The sequence below is a fragment of the Nicotiana sylvestris genome, chromosome 2 (genome assembly GCF_000393655.2).
Source record: "Nicotiana sylvestris chromosome 2, ASM39365v2, whole genome shotgun sequence".
NCBI classification, from domain to species: Eukaryota; Viridiplantae; Streptophyta; class Magnoliopsida; order Solanales; family Solanaceae; genus Nicotiana; species Nicotiana sylvestris.
The window spans coordinates 127,291,663-127,310,558 of record NC_091058.1 but is presented as its reverse complement, the minus strand read 5'-3'; the positions used below and the strand labels follow the sequence as shown (position 1 = coordinate 127,310,558).

Below are 18,896 nucleotides of genomic sequence, written 5' to 3'. Positions count from 1 at the left end.
CCGATCTCCATTATACGACTGGAACTGATCTCTGTTCAACCTCATTTCACAGCCGATATCTCTCTTGATTCTGTTGACGGGTCTGACAGGGTAAACGAACCCGGAAGGAGCTCCAAGTTGATCATCTTCGACTCTGATTTTTGATTGATATCGGTTATGCACATTGGCCCAAGTAACAGCCGGGTACTCTATCAGATTCTGCTTCAACTGCTGTGAAGCCACCGAGCTTCAAACATTGAGTACTTGGGTGAAAGGTTGAACTGCCCAATCATCAGCGATCGGTGGCAGGTCCATCCATTCCATTTGAAACCGAGACACGAACTCTCTGAGCATCTAATTATCCTTCTGCCTTATTTTGAAGAGGCCCGACTTCCTGGTCTCGACCTTGATAGTCCCGGCATGTGCTTTCACAAAAAAAGTCTACAAGCATAGCAAATGAGTCAACAGATTTAGGAGGTAAGTTGTGATACCATATCATATCTCCCTTTGACAGGATCTCTTTGAATTTCTTCAACAAAACAGACTCGATCCCATCATCCTCCAAGTCATTCCCTTTGATGGTGCATGTGTAGGAAGTGACATGCTCGTTTAGGTCGGTCGTCCCGTTATACTTAGAAATCTCGGGCATACGAAACTTTTTAGGGATCAGTTTCGAGTCCGCACTCGGAGGGAAAGGTTTTTGCACGAACTTCTTGGAATCCAAGCCTTTCAGTACTGGCGGTTCTCCCGAGATTTGGTCAACCATGGAATTGTAGGTTTCTACCTTCTTGTCATTTGCCTCTATTTTCTTTTCCCCTGATTCTATTCGTTTGGTTAGCTCCTCGAGCATTCTTATGATCTCGGGGTTAGTCCCTGACTCATCTCCATTCAATCTCTCCACAACCAGTTCTTCTCTGCAGGTGATTTTTCGGGACGGATCTGGTTCAATTCTGCTTGGTGTGCGGCTTTGGTTTTGTAACTGAGCTATCACCGCATGTTGAGCCTGTAACATTTCGAAGATCATCCATAGATTAATCCTGTCTCCTCCATTATTTTGAGTATTCTGCGCTGTCGATCGGGCTCCACCACAGATGCTATATTTGGGGTCAGTAGGCAGGTTTACGTCGATACCCACATGCGACTTAGTATCCAATAGGTCAACGACTGGAATTCCGATGGGATCAACGAGTGGTACCTCATTATCGGGTGCTATATTGTTATTTTCACCGTGGTGGCCAGACTCATTGTCAGTAGGTAGGGGTGCCAATTGTGAGTTTGACATTTTGAGCTTTAACCTAAAATTAGAGACACTTCAAAGAACAAGTGTAAAATAGTGTGTGTTATGAAAAATTATATCAAATAACCACTATTATCCTTAGTCCTACGGCGGGCGCCAAACTATTTACCCTCAAAATCGGATAACAATTGATTTAGTAAGTGGTTTTAAGGATACGTAGATTAATTTGACATAAAGTGATAAATTGAATTGTAATTAAAGCGAATAATGATAAAATAAATTCAACCCGTGCATCTTGAACAGTTATAGTCTTGAAAGGTGAGTCTCATTTAAACTGAGTGCAATTCAAACAATAACAAACACAGAAGAACAATTTCTTACAAAAAGAAAATAATATTATTGCTTTGGATGCATGTCATCATGTCTTCTAAAAATAATCAGATCCCCTTTATATAGTAGGGGAGCCCTACTTAAGCTACAATTCTATAACAGGTAAAAAATTTCATGATTTGCTAATTAGCTAGTTTCTTATTGATACGTGTCGATATTCCCGCCGTGATACCCGATCGGTTACGGATATTTTGCCTTCTGTTATTCGGTCTGGCAATGTCACGCCCCAAACCTGGGGAGGCGTGGCTGGCACCCGGTGCCGCAATGGCCCGAGCGAACCACTCTATAACTCATGATCACTCGACCAAAACTGGAACATACATAGGTCGAGTTAGCTGAACTCATTCCTTTCATAACTATCAAGGGCCCACATGGCCACAACTCACAATGTACAACTGTAAGTGGGAAAACACTGTATCACTGAATTATTTTTTTTAAAATATGAATACATATGGGCCGTCAAGGCATCTGACATATTGTACAAAATGAACCTCTGTCTACAAAGCCTCTAAGATTATTTGACATTAAATGGGATAGGGTACATGCCTACCCATAAGTCTATAGAAAACTTCTGACACGATGACTCATAGACTCGGGTGCACTCCGGATGAGGTGGAGTCTTACCGATCCTTTGCTGAAGCCAATCTCGTCTACTTATGAGGACTCGTCAAACTGATTATCTATATCTACAGGCATGAATACAACGTCCCCAACAAAAGAACATCAGTACGAATAATGTACTGAGTATGTAAGGCATGTAAATCAGTATATAAAGAACATGGGAGAAACATGGAGCAAAAGACTCAATCTGTAAGTCTGGATAGCTCTTTAAAAAAAAATCATGAAATATCTATAGTGTCATGTATATGCGTATAAATGTCATGTAATGCATAGGTCTGTACGTACATAACATCATCAAGCTTTTGAGGGCATCCCATCATACCATTTCAGCCACTGTGGGCAACATCATCATCGTATACCAGCTGATCAGGTGGTGATGAGTATATAATGCCGTAACCTTTTTCCCACATCTCATATATATGTACATATATGTATATATATGTACATATATGATATATATATATATATATATATATATATATATATATATATATATATATATACATGTATATATGTACATATATGTACATATATGTATATTTATCAAACACTTTTAAATTCGTAAAAAAATGATCAATAGGCAATTAATAGCAGAAGTGGGTTTCTACCGCATTCTGTTTGATTTACTGAGAGCACTTATTTAAAGGAATTTTTAACATGTATAGCAAAAGTTACTAAATCCACTCCTTATTATCTGTACAATTTTAACAATTTCCAATGACTTAATATTGCTGAATTGAGGGGAGTAACCATCAATTCTTTAACACAATTATTGTATTGAAGTACAATATACTCAGCTCTAGGTACAAGCACTTCAAAAAGTCAGCAAAATTAACAAATCATAATACTCATGGATTCACTACAGTAGGTAAACAACTACTGAATTGCAAAGAAAAAGGTAAGGACTTAAATTTTAGAAACAAATAAATCCTACAATCTCAATAAAACCAATTAAAGTAGCTAAATCTAAACAAATCATGTATCAATAAACACAATAAAGACATAAAAATGTGAAAAAAAGAGAGTACCTTGACTTGTAGAGAGTGTGAGAAAAAGGGATTTAGCTCAGATAGAAGAAAGTGAAGGGTAATGTATGAAATTTGAGATATGAAATAGTACTGTAGCTACTGATATCTCCACATTTTTGTCATTACCATTAATATTTTCACTTCTTTGTACTATTTTTGTGGCTTTATTCTCATGTATAGAACCTGATACATCCCCATCTTCCATTACACAAATACTAAATCACCTTCTTCTCCAACTTCTTAATTTTCCCTTTTTTTCTCCTCTAGTTAAAAAAAGTTTACAAGTATGAATAGTAAAAAGGTGTGAGCGTGGCATGTTTACTCTAAGAAAGGGAGCCAAGTGTGATCTATTTGTGAAAGACGTGGATTGTCTTTCTTGCTGCCTAATAGTCTATATAGTATTAGCAGCTTGCAAACAATACCAAGGGTATTTTATATTTATCTCTTCACACTAATCTATTAATTGAAAAAAATTATTATAACTCACATTTGAGAAGAACATCAACAAATTAATGACATTTTCCTTCTTTGGCTAGAAATGATCTCACACACTTGACTAATGAGTCAAACTTTTATTAGCTTTATATATTGATATTTTTCAAAAAGAAAAATTTATACTAATAGTTTTAGTAACCTAACATAACATATATGTTACTCCTTTTCCGTCTCACTATTTACGATATGTTCATTGAATGAATGTATACAAAGTTTAAATATTAATTCAAAATATATAGTACTATTATCTTAGTGAATGTGGACGATAATATGAAACAAGTAAGAAAATGAAAAAAAATAGTTCCTTTTGTTTGGAACGAGTGTAAAATAATTTCTATCCTTACAATAAAAAAAATCTCATAAACTTTCTCATATTAGGTATATAATTTATCATATTCGAAAATAGTAATAATAGTAACTATTCAAAATTATACTTATAAAAAATTTACGAAAATACTTTACTTAAAAAGAAAATACCACACTAATATAATATCTAGCGGTATCAAGGTTGTTAAACTTACGGGGTCTTACAGTCACAAATCTTTTGTAGAAAAGTACGGGATGTAACATGCAATGTTTCCTCGAGCTCATTTGAGGTCAGGGTTGATTCCAGGGTCATGGACTCGAGGTTCTCAAGGACGGGCATTCTGACCTCGTATCCTGGTTCGATGGAACACGTGGTCGATCTTCAACTCATCACGTTCCAATCCCGATTTGTCGTGCAATAGACGAGCCCGATTTCGAACGTATACACATATATTTGTTAATTTTTTTAATTTGTACTAAATATATATTTGCTTATAAAAAATTTAACAAGGTAATATTGAAATAATGTTCATATAACAAAAAAAATCCGAAAAATCCGACAAAACCGAACCAATTCAAACTGATATAGTTGATTAGGTTTGGTTTTGATAAAAACGAACCAACCCGGTCCATGTACACTCCTAAATATATACATACAGATATATTTTGAGCTAAAAGCATCACAGTAGATTCGATTGATCAACCTTCGGACCACTATATTTGTCTTAGCTAGAGATGAAAAATGAACAGGTTAGAACAAACCTAGGTGGGTAAAAAATGGGCCAAAGAAAAACCCATGACTCAATCCGTTCTAAGTTTGGCTAGGGTCATGATTGATCAAATAATAGGTCATAACTCAACCTATCCCGTCACAACATCTTCTCTTTATTTTGCTTTTGGAAAAAGAAATGTGGAAGACAATGTATTTTTCTTAAATTAGTAGTATTAGTTCTTCCATGTTTACATAATTCATAAATTTTAAAATTAATTTTATATGTTTGGACCAGCTTAGGTTACATTTTGACTCGTTGGATTACATTATTTGACTAATGTTTAATGGCACTTAGGATTCACCCCGGTGGATTAAGTTTATTTTGACTAATTCGTTTAAATAAGGATGTGTTGTGGAGGTTGCTAAAAAGTGGATTAATTTTGCCAACTCTTCTATGCTTGAAAGAAACTCATTGGAATCAGGAACAAGGTGGTCAGGTGACATATTAGTGAAAATTTTGGTTAGTGTAGCATGACACAGTTAGCTTTACTTGATATAGGCAGGTCGCAGGAGGAGGAGTAATTTAGTAATTAGCAAAAGAATAGAAAGGGCTGGCTGGCTATTTAGGTTTTGCTTAGAAGCAAAAAGTAAAGTAAATATTGGCAATAGAGATAATATTAAACTTTTGTTTGTCTATAGATTTTGGCTTTATTATTTTGAAAAAATAATTTGTTTATGAAATATGATCGTATTTAGGAGAAAAAATTTCAAATTCCTAAAAACTGGTTTATGGTAGTTTTGAGTGAAATTTTTTCTTTCATTTTTAACTTTTCTTCTAATAAAATACATATCCAAATATAACTTCAATTTTAAAAAATTATTTTTGAACCCAACTTCAAAAATTGTTTTTTTTCAAATTTGAATCAAATTTATGTCCCTAAGGGGTCGTGTGGTAGGATGCATCAGATAAAATAATGCTTGCATTAGCTTTCTGTATTAATAATACCTTGTTTGGTAGACATTTTGAACTTATGCATTAGTTATACATCCTATTTGGTATTATCCTATGCTTAACTAATGTATAGAAAACCATGGTATTAGCAATGCAATGGGTTTTAATGCATGTATTAGCTTAGTTAAAGACAAAATTGTCCTTCAAAATTTATGCTTGATTAAAATATGCTAGTTATTATATTAATGCAAGTTTAAAATAATTCAAATAGTGAGAAATAAAATTATATATCTAGTAAATAAATAAATACTTAGCATATTTTATTTTTTATAAATAAATATTTAGTTTTATTTTACAATATAGGTAGACAAATCAAATAATTTTTTTAAACTTTTTCATATAAAAATATTTCTCAACATATGTTTCTTTTAAAAAGTTTGAGTGATGGACTAGTTTTGAGGGTATTTTTGTAAACAAGCAATTCTTTTAGAAATTGTGCAATGCTTTAATACATCAAATCAAACAATGGATAGGAAATATGTAGCATAACTAATACCAATATAACTAATGCAAGCATAACTAATACCAGTATTACTAATACCAACATATTTAGCATTATTGTTATGCACCATACCAAACGACCCCTAAATGTCACGCGGTTTCGAGGAGGCAGAAGTTGTGATGAGGACATTAGCTGACTTTGGTTGTGGAGTAAAAGTCTTCCAGAAGGTCTGTGTCATAGCCTTCTAAATCGTTTGTTTGTTGAGGAGATCAAACTGATCCTGCATTAAATCCAGTTTACTTTTTTCCTCAAAAGAGTAGTTGGGCGTTTTTTTGATGCACACACATATCTATTTGTCAGCTAACGTGGTATGGGTCTCTGAATCTCATTCTCGGTCCCTAAATGGACTTGGAATCAAAACAAGGCAACAAATCCACCGGAATGACGCGGCTTCCAAATTACAGATCGAGAAGAGGAAGAAATTGCTGCTTCATCTGCCTCGCCGTCCTTCTCCTTCTGGGCCTTCTCTTCCTCATCTTGGGCCTCACCGTTTTTAAAGCCAAAAAGCCCGTCACCACCGTTAACTCCGTTTCTCTACGGGATATGGATTTCTCCGTCGACATCGTCAGGCTCCAGGTTCACCTCAACGTCACCCTTCAAGCAGACCTTTCTGTCACGAATCCCAACCGGGTCGGGTTCAAGTACGACTCTACTTCCGCCATCCTGCAGTATAAGGGCCAGGTCATAGGAGATGCCCCTATTCCGGACGGCGAGATAGGTTCCCGTGAAACGCGTCCGATGAATATTACCCTCAGCGTGATGGCCGATCGATTGCTTTCCGATTCCGGTTTGTATTCCGACGTCCTTTCCGGTTCTGGTATGTTACCCCTCACTACTTACGTGAAATTGTCAGGGGTGGTCCGAGTTCTGGTCAAAATTCACGTGAAAACTACCACTTCTTGCGATTTGTACATCGATGTTCTTAACAGGAAGCTCGCCAACCAGACTTGTCATTATAAGACAAAGCTATGATTCTCTCTAGTACGACATTACACGTGTTGGTTCGTTTCACTTGTTAGATCTAGTATGTAATTTCTCTAGTACCACATTACACGTGTTCATTCGTTTCACTTGTTAGATCTAGTATGTAATTTCTCTAGTACCACATTTGCTATTGTTTTTTCCCTTTGTTTGGTTCAGTGGTTCTTTGTTTGTAGTCTGTATATTGTAGTAAGAAATTGAAGAACAAAAGATATGTAGAAACGATTGCTTGGTTTAATTTTCCAAGATGTTTGTATGTAGTCCAACTTCTACTGATCTGGTGAGAAAAGTATCTTTGATCATTTTCTTAGCATATATTTTATCACCAATAACCATATGCTGATGGATGCAGCTTTTTTAGTTGGCTTGCTGAAACTCAGCTTAAAGATATTGCAGATGGGCTTAGTGATGAGGTAATTGCTGTGTCCGGCTGCCTGAGACTATTTACTTTGTTGCATTCTTGTTGCTCATCGTTTTATGAGTTCATAATTATGGCAGTTCATGTAAACGATTGCTTGAGACTATTTACTTTGTTGCATTCTTATTGCTCGTCCGTTTGATCAGAGGCGGATCCAGGATTTAATGTTTATGGGTTCCTACAACGACTTCGAGTAAATTTCCAATAGTAATTGGGTTCACATTTAAATATTTGTAGATATTTAATGAATTTTTAGAACACATTTACACTGTTTGGACAAAAGCTACTGGGTTCACGGGAACCCATATGACATGCTAGATCCGCCCCTGCGTTTGATGCGTTCATAATTATGGCATTTTATATATCCGACTGGTTGATACTAATTACTTTGTTTCATTCTTATTGCTCATCATTTGATGAGTTCATAATTGTGGCAGTATATGTAAACGACTGCTGAGATTATTTCATCTTTTGTTATTTTTCCGAATTTCTTATCAGATACTTAAAAGTAAAAACATTATATAGTGCAACAAATTTAAGTCTATCCAAAAGCTCAGCTTCTTTCAGGTATTTTATATGTTTCCCCGTGGCTGCAGGTGGGAGAGATAATTAAGGACGGCTTATGGCCCAATCCACCGAATTTTTTTAACAACATAACGCTTTACCTTTCATTCTAGGTTATGTGACATGAAGAATCTGACGGAGACGAGGACGATGAAGAGGTAAACATTGATGAGATTACACTTACCTTCCTTTTTATTGTTTTTTTGATATGGACCTTGTGGTTTTCTGCTAAGCTTTTCTGACTTGCCTATTGGATCTTCTGATTTTATTTTTTTTGGGGTTAAATGTACTATGATGTTGTTGCTGTCCTTTGGTGCATTCCTATCTCACTGTTCCTTGTTAAAATTTGAAACCTTTATTCACTAAATAGATGGTGCATATGTCATGAAACAAACACAGAAAGATGCATAATTAACTGTTCCAAAATAAACTTTTTGGTATCTCGGTTAGCCATTTTAGATCTGAATTTTTATTGATCTAGGATATTCTCAATCTAGGCACTACTACTTGAGTCTTGACTCCAATCTTAACCTTTTCCTTTCAAGCTGCTACAGCCAGTACTACACAAGTTTCATAGAGTGACATGGAAGATGATGCATTGTGGTGAAGTTGTTTGGACTTTTTCAGAAATAGTGATGAAATGTTGGAATGTCGATGACCATAGTTAGCTGTCAATCTGATGACTCATTAAAGCCTTAGAATGAAAAAAAAAAATGTTCACGTATAAAAAAAGGTGGACATGGGCAACAAGAAACGAGAGTGTAAGTTGAGGCATTAACCATTAGTCCCAGCCTCAGTTGATAAGCAAGTTGTACTTTTCTTTAGTAAGCAGCACTATGGTGCTCCACAATATGGTGATAGGTTAAACACTGCTCTTTGATCAGTGATTCACCAGCCACCGGTCGCTAGATCCAGGAAATTCACCTTAATTTCAAACCTGGGGGCTCAGCTGATTCGCGGCTTTGTTCTATATATAGTACCTTTTTCAAGTAATTAATATGCCAGAGCTTACTTGTGATTGGTTGAACAGCTCCTTCCCCCTTTTTACTGGGGAATGGTTTTTCTTTTGAACAATTTTTGATTCAATTAAGTATAAGGTCGCTTCAAAACTTAAGAAAAGGAGAGAGCATTCCACAACTCATCCCCTTGTATGATAGAGCGACATTCTGTAGACATGCTTTTTTAGTGTGGATACGCTTTAAATTGATAACGAGACCTTTTAGTTAAAAAAAATCTGCAAATATTATCCCCAAAAAGAGACTTAAGCCGTCTGTTAAAAACAGATTTGATCTCCTAAAATCGAGCCAAAATGTTTAACGAAAATTGAAAGCAATCACAAAGTATGTCTTCCCGGATCTTCTGATTTTTAAAAGGAAATTTTACCTTTTACAGCAAAGGTATACATCCTATTTATTATAAATCAAAATCATTTATTATTTTCTGTAGCTACCTTTTATATTTTATAGCAAAATAAGTATTTATGATATATACTACCATCGAGGTATGAAATAAGGCATTGAATACGCTATTTATGTTTTTCCTCTCTTAGATAACTGGACATACCTATTTTTAAGGTGATTGTCATTACTGTATTCATGAATACATGACGCGAATACATGTGAATACATGCACATACAGGTAGACTGCCCTGATTTTAGGCGCTTTTTACTGTTATATTCATGAATACAACAGCTCGAATATATGTGAATACATGCGCGTACCGTTGGACTCTAATTTTAGGTGTTTTTTGCTACTATATTCATGAATACATGGCGCGAATACATGTGAATACATGCACGTACAACTAAACTGTCCTGATTGTAGGAGATTTTTGCTGTTGTATTCATGAATACAACAGTGTGAATACATGCTCGTACAACTGGACAGCCTTTATTTTAGGCGATTTTTGCCGATGTATTCATGAATACAACAACGCAAATACATCGAATACACTACCCGTAACAACTGAATAGTAGTTATAGGAAGTAATTATGTATATTGTAGCTATAAGAAGTTAATAGCCACTAAATAATAGTGGTTTCTGAAAATTCCTCTTTTTAAAATACCCAACATTGCTATAATAACGTTATTTATTTATATAATAACGTTGAATAATTTTTTTTATAATAAAAATCATTTGGTGCATATTCTCTTATATATTGTTCTAAAGAGTGTCAATTTATATATATATATATATATATATATATATATATATATATATATATATATATGCTTTAGAATTCATATTATTGATTCACGATTAAGAAAGGAACATAAAATAGAAACAGATATATGTTATTCCGGTCTAATAATTACTTCTTGCAGTTAAAATAACTATGTCTGGTACATAATAATAATATACACACGTCCATTTGAGGAGTTGTTGGTTCACAATGTAGTTAAATAAAAGTTATAATACATAGATTCTTACGCAATGAAAAACATATAAAGATTATTATGAGGTGAATCATAATGTGTTATGAATGATATAAAAATAGTAAAGTTGTTATGTCAATATAGTTAAATAAAAGTTGTAGCACAGAGATTCTTAGGCAATGAAAAACATATAAAGATTGTTACGAGGGGAATTATAATGTGTGATGCACGGCATAAAAATAGTAAAGCTATTATCTCGGGGAATATATTCTTACCTCATTATATTATTTAATTATATAATAAAATAAATTGATAGTATAATTTAGTGGAAACACTAAATATAGGACTTAATAGGCATAGGAGCAAAATATCCCAGTCCCAGTTTTCACTTGTCAGCTCTTTGTCTACACTTTCCCTCTTCGTCCATTGAACAAACTCTGCAAAATTAAAGCTTCGCTTCACAAACAAAAAGTGCAAGTGATAGTATCATCTAATCAAACCACACCTCTTCACCCCAACCGTAATCAACAACCACCCATTATCACAAACAACTCAGTATTTTTGGACCGTAGAGAGCTCCGCTTCGATAGCATTTCCTCGGCCTGCTCCCCTGATCCAGTGATCCCTCTACTCCGTAACCCATTTCCCCACCTTCTTCTACCGCTTTCACTCCCACGTACTCTATGCCCGATTTATATTACATACTGTAGTAGACTTAAAATAAATAAAAGTTGCATAGTGTTTCTCCCGCTTTAATTTACTAGTCTTACGTTACTTTACGTGCGTTGCATATGTATTTAGCGTCAATCAATATATATATATAATTAAAATAAATTATTTAAACGACGAAGTTGAATATTATTACAATGACATACTACTTGAATTCAATATCTTTTGGATGCAAAAATGACGATTTAGTTAAATTAGTTGTATAATATGTGAAATTATACATATTTTATAACATGAGATACAAATATTTTAACTTTTATGTTACCTCACATCTCTTTATGAATATATTTTGTCTTCTATTATTTCATCCTCATTTCTTTAAGTTTACATTTTAACAAATTTAATTCTTAATATTATACTATAATCAATTTTGTTCTATTTTCTGATTTCTTTCCTTTTTAAGGACAACAAGTTATGTACTCTAAAGTTTATGTAAACTTGAAAAGTAATTTAATATATATGATAAAAGAATAAATTTGAACTATTCTGCTCATTAATTAATTCAAATACTTAACTAAAATTTCAGATGAATCTCATAACGCTCTTGTTTAAATCAGGGCAGCTTAGGCGACCTTGGTTGACGTGCTAATGTATAGGGTTCGTTTGGTTGGAAAACATGTTATCCTAGGATTAGTTATCTCGGAATTGTTATCTCATTCTCCCATAGGGATAAAAATAACACTACAATTTCGGGATAATTAATCCCAAGAGTGATCACCTAATTTTTGATTATATTTAAAATTTTCACCACTTTTAGTAGTTAAATAGTTTTAAGTTTAATCTTTATATTTTAGCTTTTGTTTTACCTTTTTATAGGTTTTATTTGAGAAAATTGAAAAGCAACAAAAAATTCACATTTTTTTAGTATTAAATTTTATTCTAAACCAGTCCAAACCAACCCCCAAAAATCAGCCAAAGCACAGCTGAAATAATCCCCAAAAATGCAGCTGCATCGCGCCTCGAAACAACCATGAAAGGCAGTTGAAACAGTCCCATAAACAGCCATGTAAAACGCCCTTTTCAACACTCAAATCCAGCTCCCAAAAAACCATTAGAACACAAGCTTTAGTCGAGTTTGAGGTTGCGGACTGAGGTCATAGTTCGTTAACTCCGGTCTGAGTCCATCTGAAGTTCATGTATTTAGATGAATTTGTGCTCATCTATTAGAGATTGGGTTTGGAGGCTCGTTCTTCTGTTGTTCGGATTCGTTAGAGGTTTATTCTTCCTTTTCTTTACTATTTCGCTCCTAATATCATAATTTGTTGTCAGTTTTCTTTTGATTTCTGCTGCTTTGTCCTATTAATTGTTTGAGTTAGTATTTTTGTTGATTTTTGCTTTGTTTTGTGGAAATTTCAATGCGTTGGTTTATTCCTTTTTTTTTTTTGTTGTGATTGTTTGGATTATTGTTGTATGGGTTTAGTAGATAAAAATAGAGAAACTTTCATAAATCACTATGTTTTAGTGGTTATTAGCTATTTGTAGCTACCATTTATTATATTACTTCATATAGCTATGTTTTTAGATTTTTTAGAGCGTATTCAATGTATTTAAGCTACTGTATTCATGAATACAGTAGCATTTCTAGGCGTGAATCAGGGGATTATAGCTAGACAAATTTTTATATTCGAGTGTATTCGACTGTATTCATGGCGTGAAACATGGGATTACAGCTGGACAGATTATTGTATTCAGTTGTATTCGACTGTATTCACGACGTGAAACAGGGGATTACCCTGTTTTTAAACGGAAAGTGAATCAATTAACATAATAGACTCCTAATATAACTCAACAAGCTCAATTATAACACACAAATTTTATATTTTCAGTTATAAAAAAGATTCTCAACCGAAAAACTCCCCAAAAACATAACAATCTTAAGAGAAATTATATAATACATCTGAATACATAAATTATATTAATTAAAAAATATATATGAATACATTCATGGAATATAGCGAGACAGTGAATACAATGAAATACATAGAATATAACGGGATACATTAAAATACAATAAAAAAAAGACAATGAATACAATGTAATACATAGAATACAGCGAGATACATTAAAATATATTAACAGAAAATTTAAGTTGCTCAGCCCCAAACTCCGTCGTCTTTGTTCAAGAACAACTCTAATGTCGTCTCGCCGTCACCGTTGCCTCCGGTTGCCGTTGTTACGTTGGAAAAAATTTATATATCAGACGATTGCTCGGCAACCCAAAAGTCTTCGCCGAAAAAGATGAAGCGCTGCTGAAGTAATCACCTCCCGAAAATCATACCAAGGATTCCATTGGCGTTGGTGTCACAGGCGGCGTTTCTCTTCCGTTTGAAATCCCAATAACAGTTTATTTTCTGGAAGTCATAGCTTACAGAATCAGAATCCCAAAGTTGAGTAAATCAATCAAATGCAGTAGCAATTATTTTCTCAAATGCTAGCAGAAGAATTTTACTCTTTTTTTTTCGTGTTTTCTGGAATGGGGGAAGATGATGGAGTGTATCAAATTAGAGAGAGAACGTGGAGTGAGAAGTTAACATCAAATACGGTAATTACGTGAGAGAAAAATCTGAAAAAAGAGAGATAAAAACAAAAAATAGCGTATATAGTGGCTTAAAGGGAGGAAGTAACCAAAAAGAGATATTTTGCTATAAACATTAAAAGATATCTATAGAATATAATATTTTAAAATAATATTTATTTAAAATAAATAAAGTGTTAACCTTGCTATAAGAGGTAAAAATTCCATAAAAATATTCCATTAAGTTGGTTGAGATTTTAATTGGACTAGAGGTGAGGATCGATTTCTTAAATTATGGGCCAAAAGTTCTTTCAAGATCCAATAATAATAAGTCAAACCATGCTGGCCAATTTCATAAATCGGTTGGTCTAACTCTTGTAAATACATAAGATGTCTTTTTCTTTAATTACTATATGAGTCAAATATCAAGAAAATTCATAACAGTTTCCCCACAATTTCATATTCATAACTTATTGCTTTAATATAATCTCAAAACTAGTCTAGCAAAATAACTCATGAATGCGATATTATTTCTATAAGCGCGCCTTTAATCTACCATCGTGATTGTGTACACGTTCGCGTGATATAATTGCGATTTTCATGAATAAATCAAGGTATGCGTCAGCGCGAGTTTGGCCGAACAATCTTAATAATAGTAAAGTATTTTTAGTTGTGTACACGTACGTATGAATGATTTCGATACACTAAATAAAGTGAATAAACGCACATGTGGTTCGTTTCAAGATAATTTTATAATTATAATACTCAAGTAATTTAAAAACGGTAAAAGATAAAATGCACAGGTTTTAAAAAATGTAATAATCAGATGATTAAGGCAAGTTGTGATTGTTAAGCGACCATGCTAGAACCACGGAATTTAGGAGTGCCTCATACCTTCTCCTAGGTTAACAGAATTTCTTATCCGGTCTTTTGTGTTTTTTTGCAGACTTAAACAGGTCAAAATTTCTTGAATTGAGATTTAAAATAAACAAGTAACATGGGTCACCATAATAAATTATTCCAAGTGGCGACTCTTTGAAACTAAACAAATCAATCCCATTTCAATAATGCCACTTAAATTGAAAAAATTCTTTTTTCCGTAAAAAAGAGGTGTGACAAATCTGGCGACTCTGTTGGGGACCTAACCCAAAATCTCTGGTTCAGGGTTCCGAATTCGAGCTTGTAATATGATCTATGCTTGGCTTTATTGATAGTGTGATTTTACCGTGTTTGAGGACCTAATGTGCTAAATGCCGCTCAGTTACCGCTTTGATATTATTCGAACTGTATAAATTGTCTTCTTACCCCTAACTTCCGAGTCTTCTGAATTTATGGTGCACACGTGCGCGTGGCACACTTTTCTGTTAGAGGTCATACCAATAAGAATGGGGCTGGTTCAGTAACTAGGCCGAATAGACTTTTGTGCTCCCGATACGTTGCTCCCACCTTGACTCGAGCTGTTCGCTTGGGTAAGCCAGGTCTAAAACACACCCCAAGATATAAACCTAGAATAACATAGCCTCATACCGGACACCTAGTAGGTACATTTGTTTGCATCACATGCATTTGACTTTGGGAACTTAACATAGGAGTTAGGTCCGTCTAGAACTGGTGTACCCAAAATTACAAGATCATCCTGATGCATCTTATGTGCTACTTGTGCATATGTTTAATCTAGTTTGCATGTTGACTGATTGCTAAAATAGAGAAAGAATATCAAGAAAAACCAGGAGAGAGAAAATTTATTCGGTTCCTGAAAATCCCGGTATTAAAAAAAAAGCCCGAAACTCTGCCGAAATTTTGAAAAGGCTTTACAACATTGGCCAAAAATTGCAAACATGTCATTTTCCCCTGTTGTGACAAAACTGACCAAACTATACGGGTCTGATTCTCAACGAATGTGAGATACGTAGGTAACTTTCATCGGGTCCAGCCCGCAATTTTTAAAAATCTAAAAAAATATATTTTCCTTTAAACATTTATTGAGACATTAAATCCAGAAATTTCAAGCAAAACAAAAAAATTAAAAAATTTTGAATTCCAAAATATTTTCGTTCTTCTTCATACTAGTATACTTACCCGCGCAATGCGCGGATTGGTTAACAGAAAACAAAAAAGTGGAGAGAGATATTGGAAACATATGTAAATTGCAAACTAATTTTATATATTACATTAAAAAGAATTAAACCAAAAACAAAAAGATGAATTTCATTGGATTGTTTGTCTAAATTTTTTTCTAGGGACCACCAATCCCCAAGAGTTGTTACAATATACTTGAGTAATGCTACACCAGTACTTAGCTTTAAAAGGATTTATCCACATAAAAATTCAGAAATTGTCTCAAGTACATTCATAAGGGACATCACATTTGGTTCAAATCTTATTTCACCGAATGAAGCTTAATCAACGCGCACTATCTGTTCTTATCGAATTTGGGGAATATCTTTGCTCTTCTCTCGTCGAGAGGAAGAAACTCATATGTATCGATTGCTAAATTATCATCGAATTTCAGAAAAAAAAAAAATTCATGCCAAACATCTCGACCAACCACACGCGTTGGCTGCGCTCGATCAACTTATTTGCAATCCTCTCGATATTTGCTGCAGTGACACGCATCATATCGACCAAAGTGTCCTCATTGGACCTCCTTTTTATGGTCTGCTTTGAGCGCGACGACAAAGAGTTGTTGTCAAAGATGGCATTCAACTGATCAAAGTTCTCAATATGTTCGCTCCTCATCAAGTTTACATCAAGATATGGCTGAGAAACAGATAAAAAGTTTACAGTTTAATTAGGTTGCTAATGTAAACGACAACAATAAAACTTAAGACAAACTTCCATTAGTAATGAGCATTTTTCCAAACACGAATTTATACTCACAAAGAAAAAAACCATAAGCAAGCAATTAATCTTTGATTTGCTAAATTAAAGTTGCAGTCTAAATATAGTCTAATGCTCAAAATTAAAGTCATCACATTGAGCTCCTACAGGTCAAACATCAAAGGGCATTTGAATCATTTACAATAGTGTATCTAATAGATATTTCATTGTAACAGAATCAAGGTCCGTAATATTATAAGGTAAGCCGAAAAGGGGAAAAGAGAGGAATGACAGTAAGGTAAATATGCAAGGATGGACATAGTTAAGAGCAAATATTTTTATGGAACGATGACTCACATAAGGCGGCCACTCCAGGGCAATTGGATCGAGAAACCAAAAAAAAATGAATTAATAGAGCCTTTCTTCCGATCCATGACATGGGGTGGCATGTCCAAAACTGCAGAGCATAAAAAATAGAGAATGATGAGTCAGTCAAAACAAAATAAAATTGGATGTATATTGCATACTAAATTTAGCAATATTCAAAGGAATTAAACCAAAAATAAAATGATGAATTTCGTTTGTTTTTATATAAATTGTTGCCTGGTTTACATTACATGGATTTCTTTGTTATTATTCCATAAACTCGATAATTGCATTTCATTTCTTATTTGGTTTCCCTTTCTGTTGCATTACTTTGAAGTATAAAAAATTTATCGGTGGATACTTTAATACCTTTGAGTATTATTTGAGCATAGTATTTATCTATACGACGGATAGTAATAAATGTAGCTTGCAGAAAGAGACACGTTTGCGCTGTACAACAACAAATTCCCTTTATGATCCTGTCTCTAAGGAAACTGCAGAAAACCAGATATCAGTACTTAGGCACACAGACAGATTCAAGTGCTTAGATAAGGCCGTTGTGATTGTGGATCCGATCAGTGAATTAAATGCTGAAGGAGTTTCTTAACTACTCATATGGGGAAAAGAAATAGAAACCTTGATTGACACACTGCTCTTTAGGATGGAACTGTAGCACCCATAGATTTCTCATTTGTATTTTTCAACTACTTGTGAATCCAGAATTGGTACTCCTGCTTGTACACAAGAATTACATGTAATATGTTAACTTTGATGATACTAATAAAACATGTAACCTCAATTCACAAGATGAAAATGTAGATAAGTATTTTGGTGTAACAAACCATCTCTGAAAAACCATGTTCTTGCATATGAAATAAATATCTCATTATGAATTGAGGCAATATTACATATCCAAATGCAATGAAAATATAGAAAGTAAATGCAGCAGGAAGCTCCAACCAAGCTAGATGAACCTATCCCCTGAACAATGAATATAAGTTTATATAACTTGGTAAAAGACAAAGTAATTTAGACTTGATACTCACAGACATGAACATGAGATAAGTTATAAGCTTCATTTGGTGAGTTAAGACTCCGGTGAAAGCATAATTTGGCAGAATTCTAATTCTGAGCACTTCATAAGAAGATCTTGTTTTCTCTACTATTCCGATAAATAATTCCAAAAATAAAGGCCTAAAAGTTTAAATAATTCACAAAATAAGATAGGAATAGAAATAACAGAGAGAAAAGAAAGGAAGATCAAAATGGAGCGTTTGAACGAAAACACATTAGGAATATCAGTGCAACATTAGTTATTAAATTCTAAAACTTCATTATTAAATACCCTAGTATAAGGAACTTGCAATATAATAATATAGCATAGTATAAAATTTACAAAATAATATTAAGACGTGTAAAGAAAACTTTAGCACCATTTGTTAAAATAAATAAAATATAATGTCTAATGAAGATAGACCTCCCACGGAGTATTCAGAACATCCATATAATGTGCAAGTACAACACGCAGAGTGCAAGGACCAGGAAAAGGTGGGAGCAATGAGCCCCCAAGAGTTGTACCATCCTCCTTATCAGTATGAATAGCTAATGTTAACCTTAACGACTACTCCTGCAATCTTATAGTTTTCTCAAAAATTTATTTATAATTTTCAGCATAAACACCCACATGATCTCTTGTTTCATAGCTAAAAATTAGAATAATCACACACATTACATTATATATCATGTTTTAATCATCGTAGCATTAGGTATGCATCAGAAGACGTGTAGACACATTAACTAACATATTTCATGACAACAATAGATAAAATATATATGTATTAATCT

At 33.9% G+C, this 18,896-nt stretch overlaps 1 protein-coding gene across 1 annotated transcript; it reads left to right on the top strand.

Annotated features, from left to right (window-relative positions):
* Positions 1-6,409: 6,409 nt before the first annotated feature.
* On the top strand, positions 6,410-7,565 carry LOC104228762 (uncharacterized). Its single transcript, XM_009781295.2, has one exon. It carries the CDS (start codon positions 6,625-6,627, stop codon positions 7,252-7,254), a length of 630 nt encoding a protein of 209 aa, XP_009779597.2. The 5' UTR covers positions 6,410-6,624; the 3' UTR covers positions 7,255-7,565.
* The last annotated feature ends 11,331 nt before the right edge of the window (positions 7,566-18,896 follow it).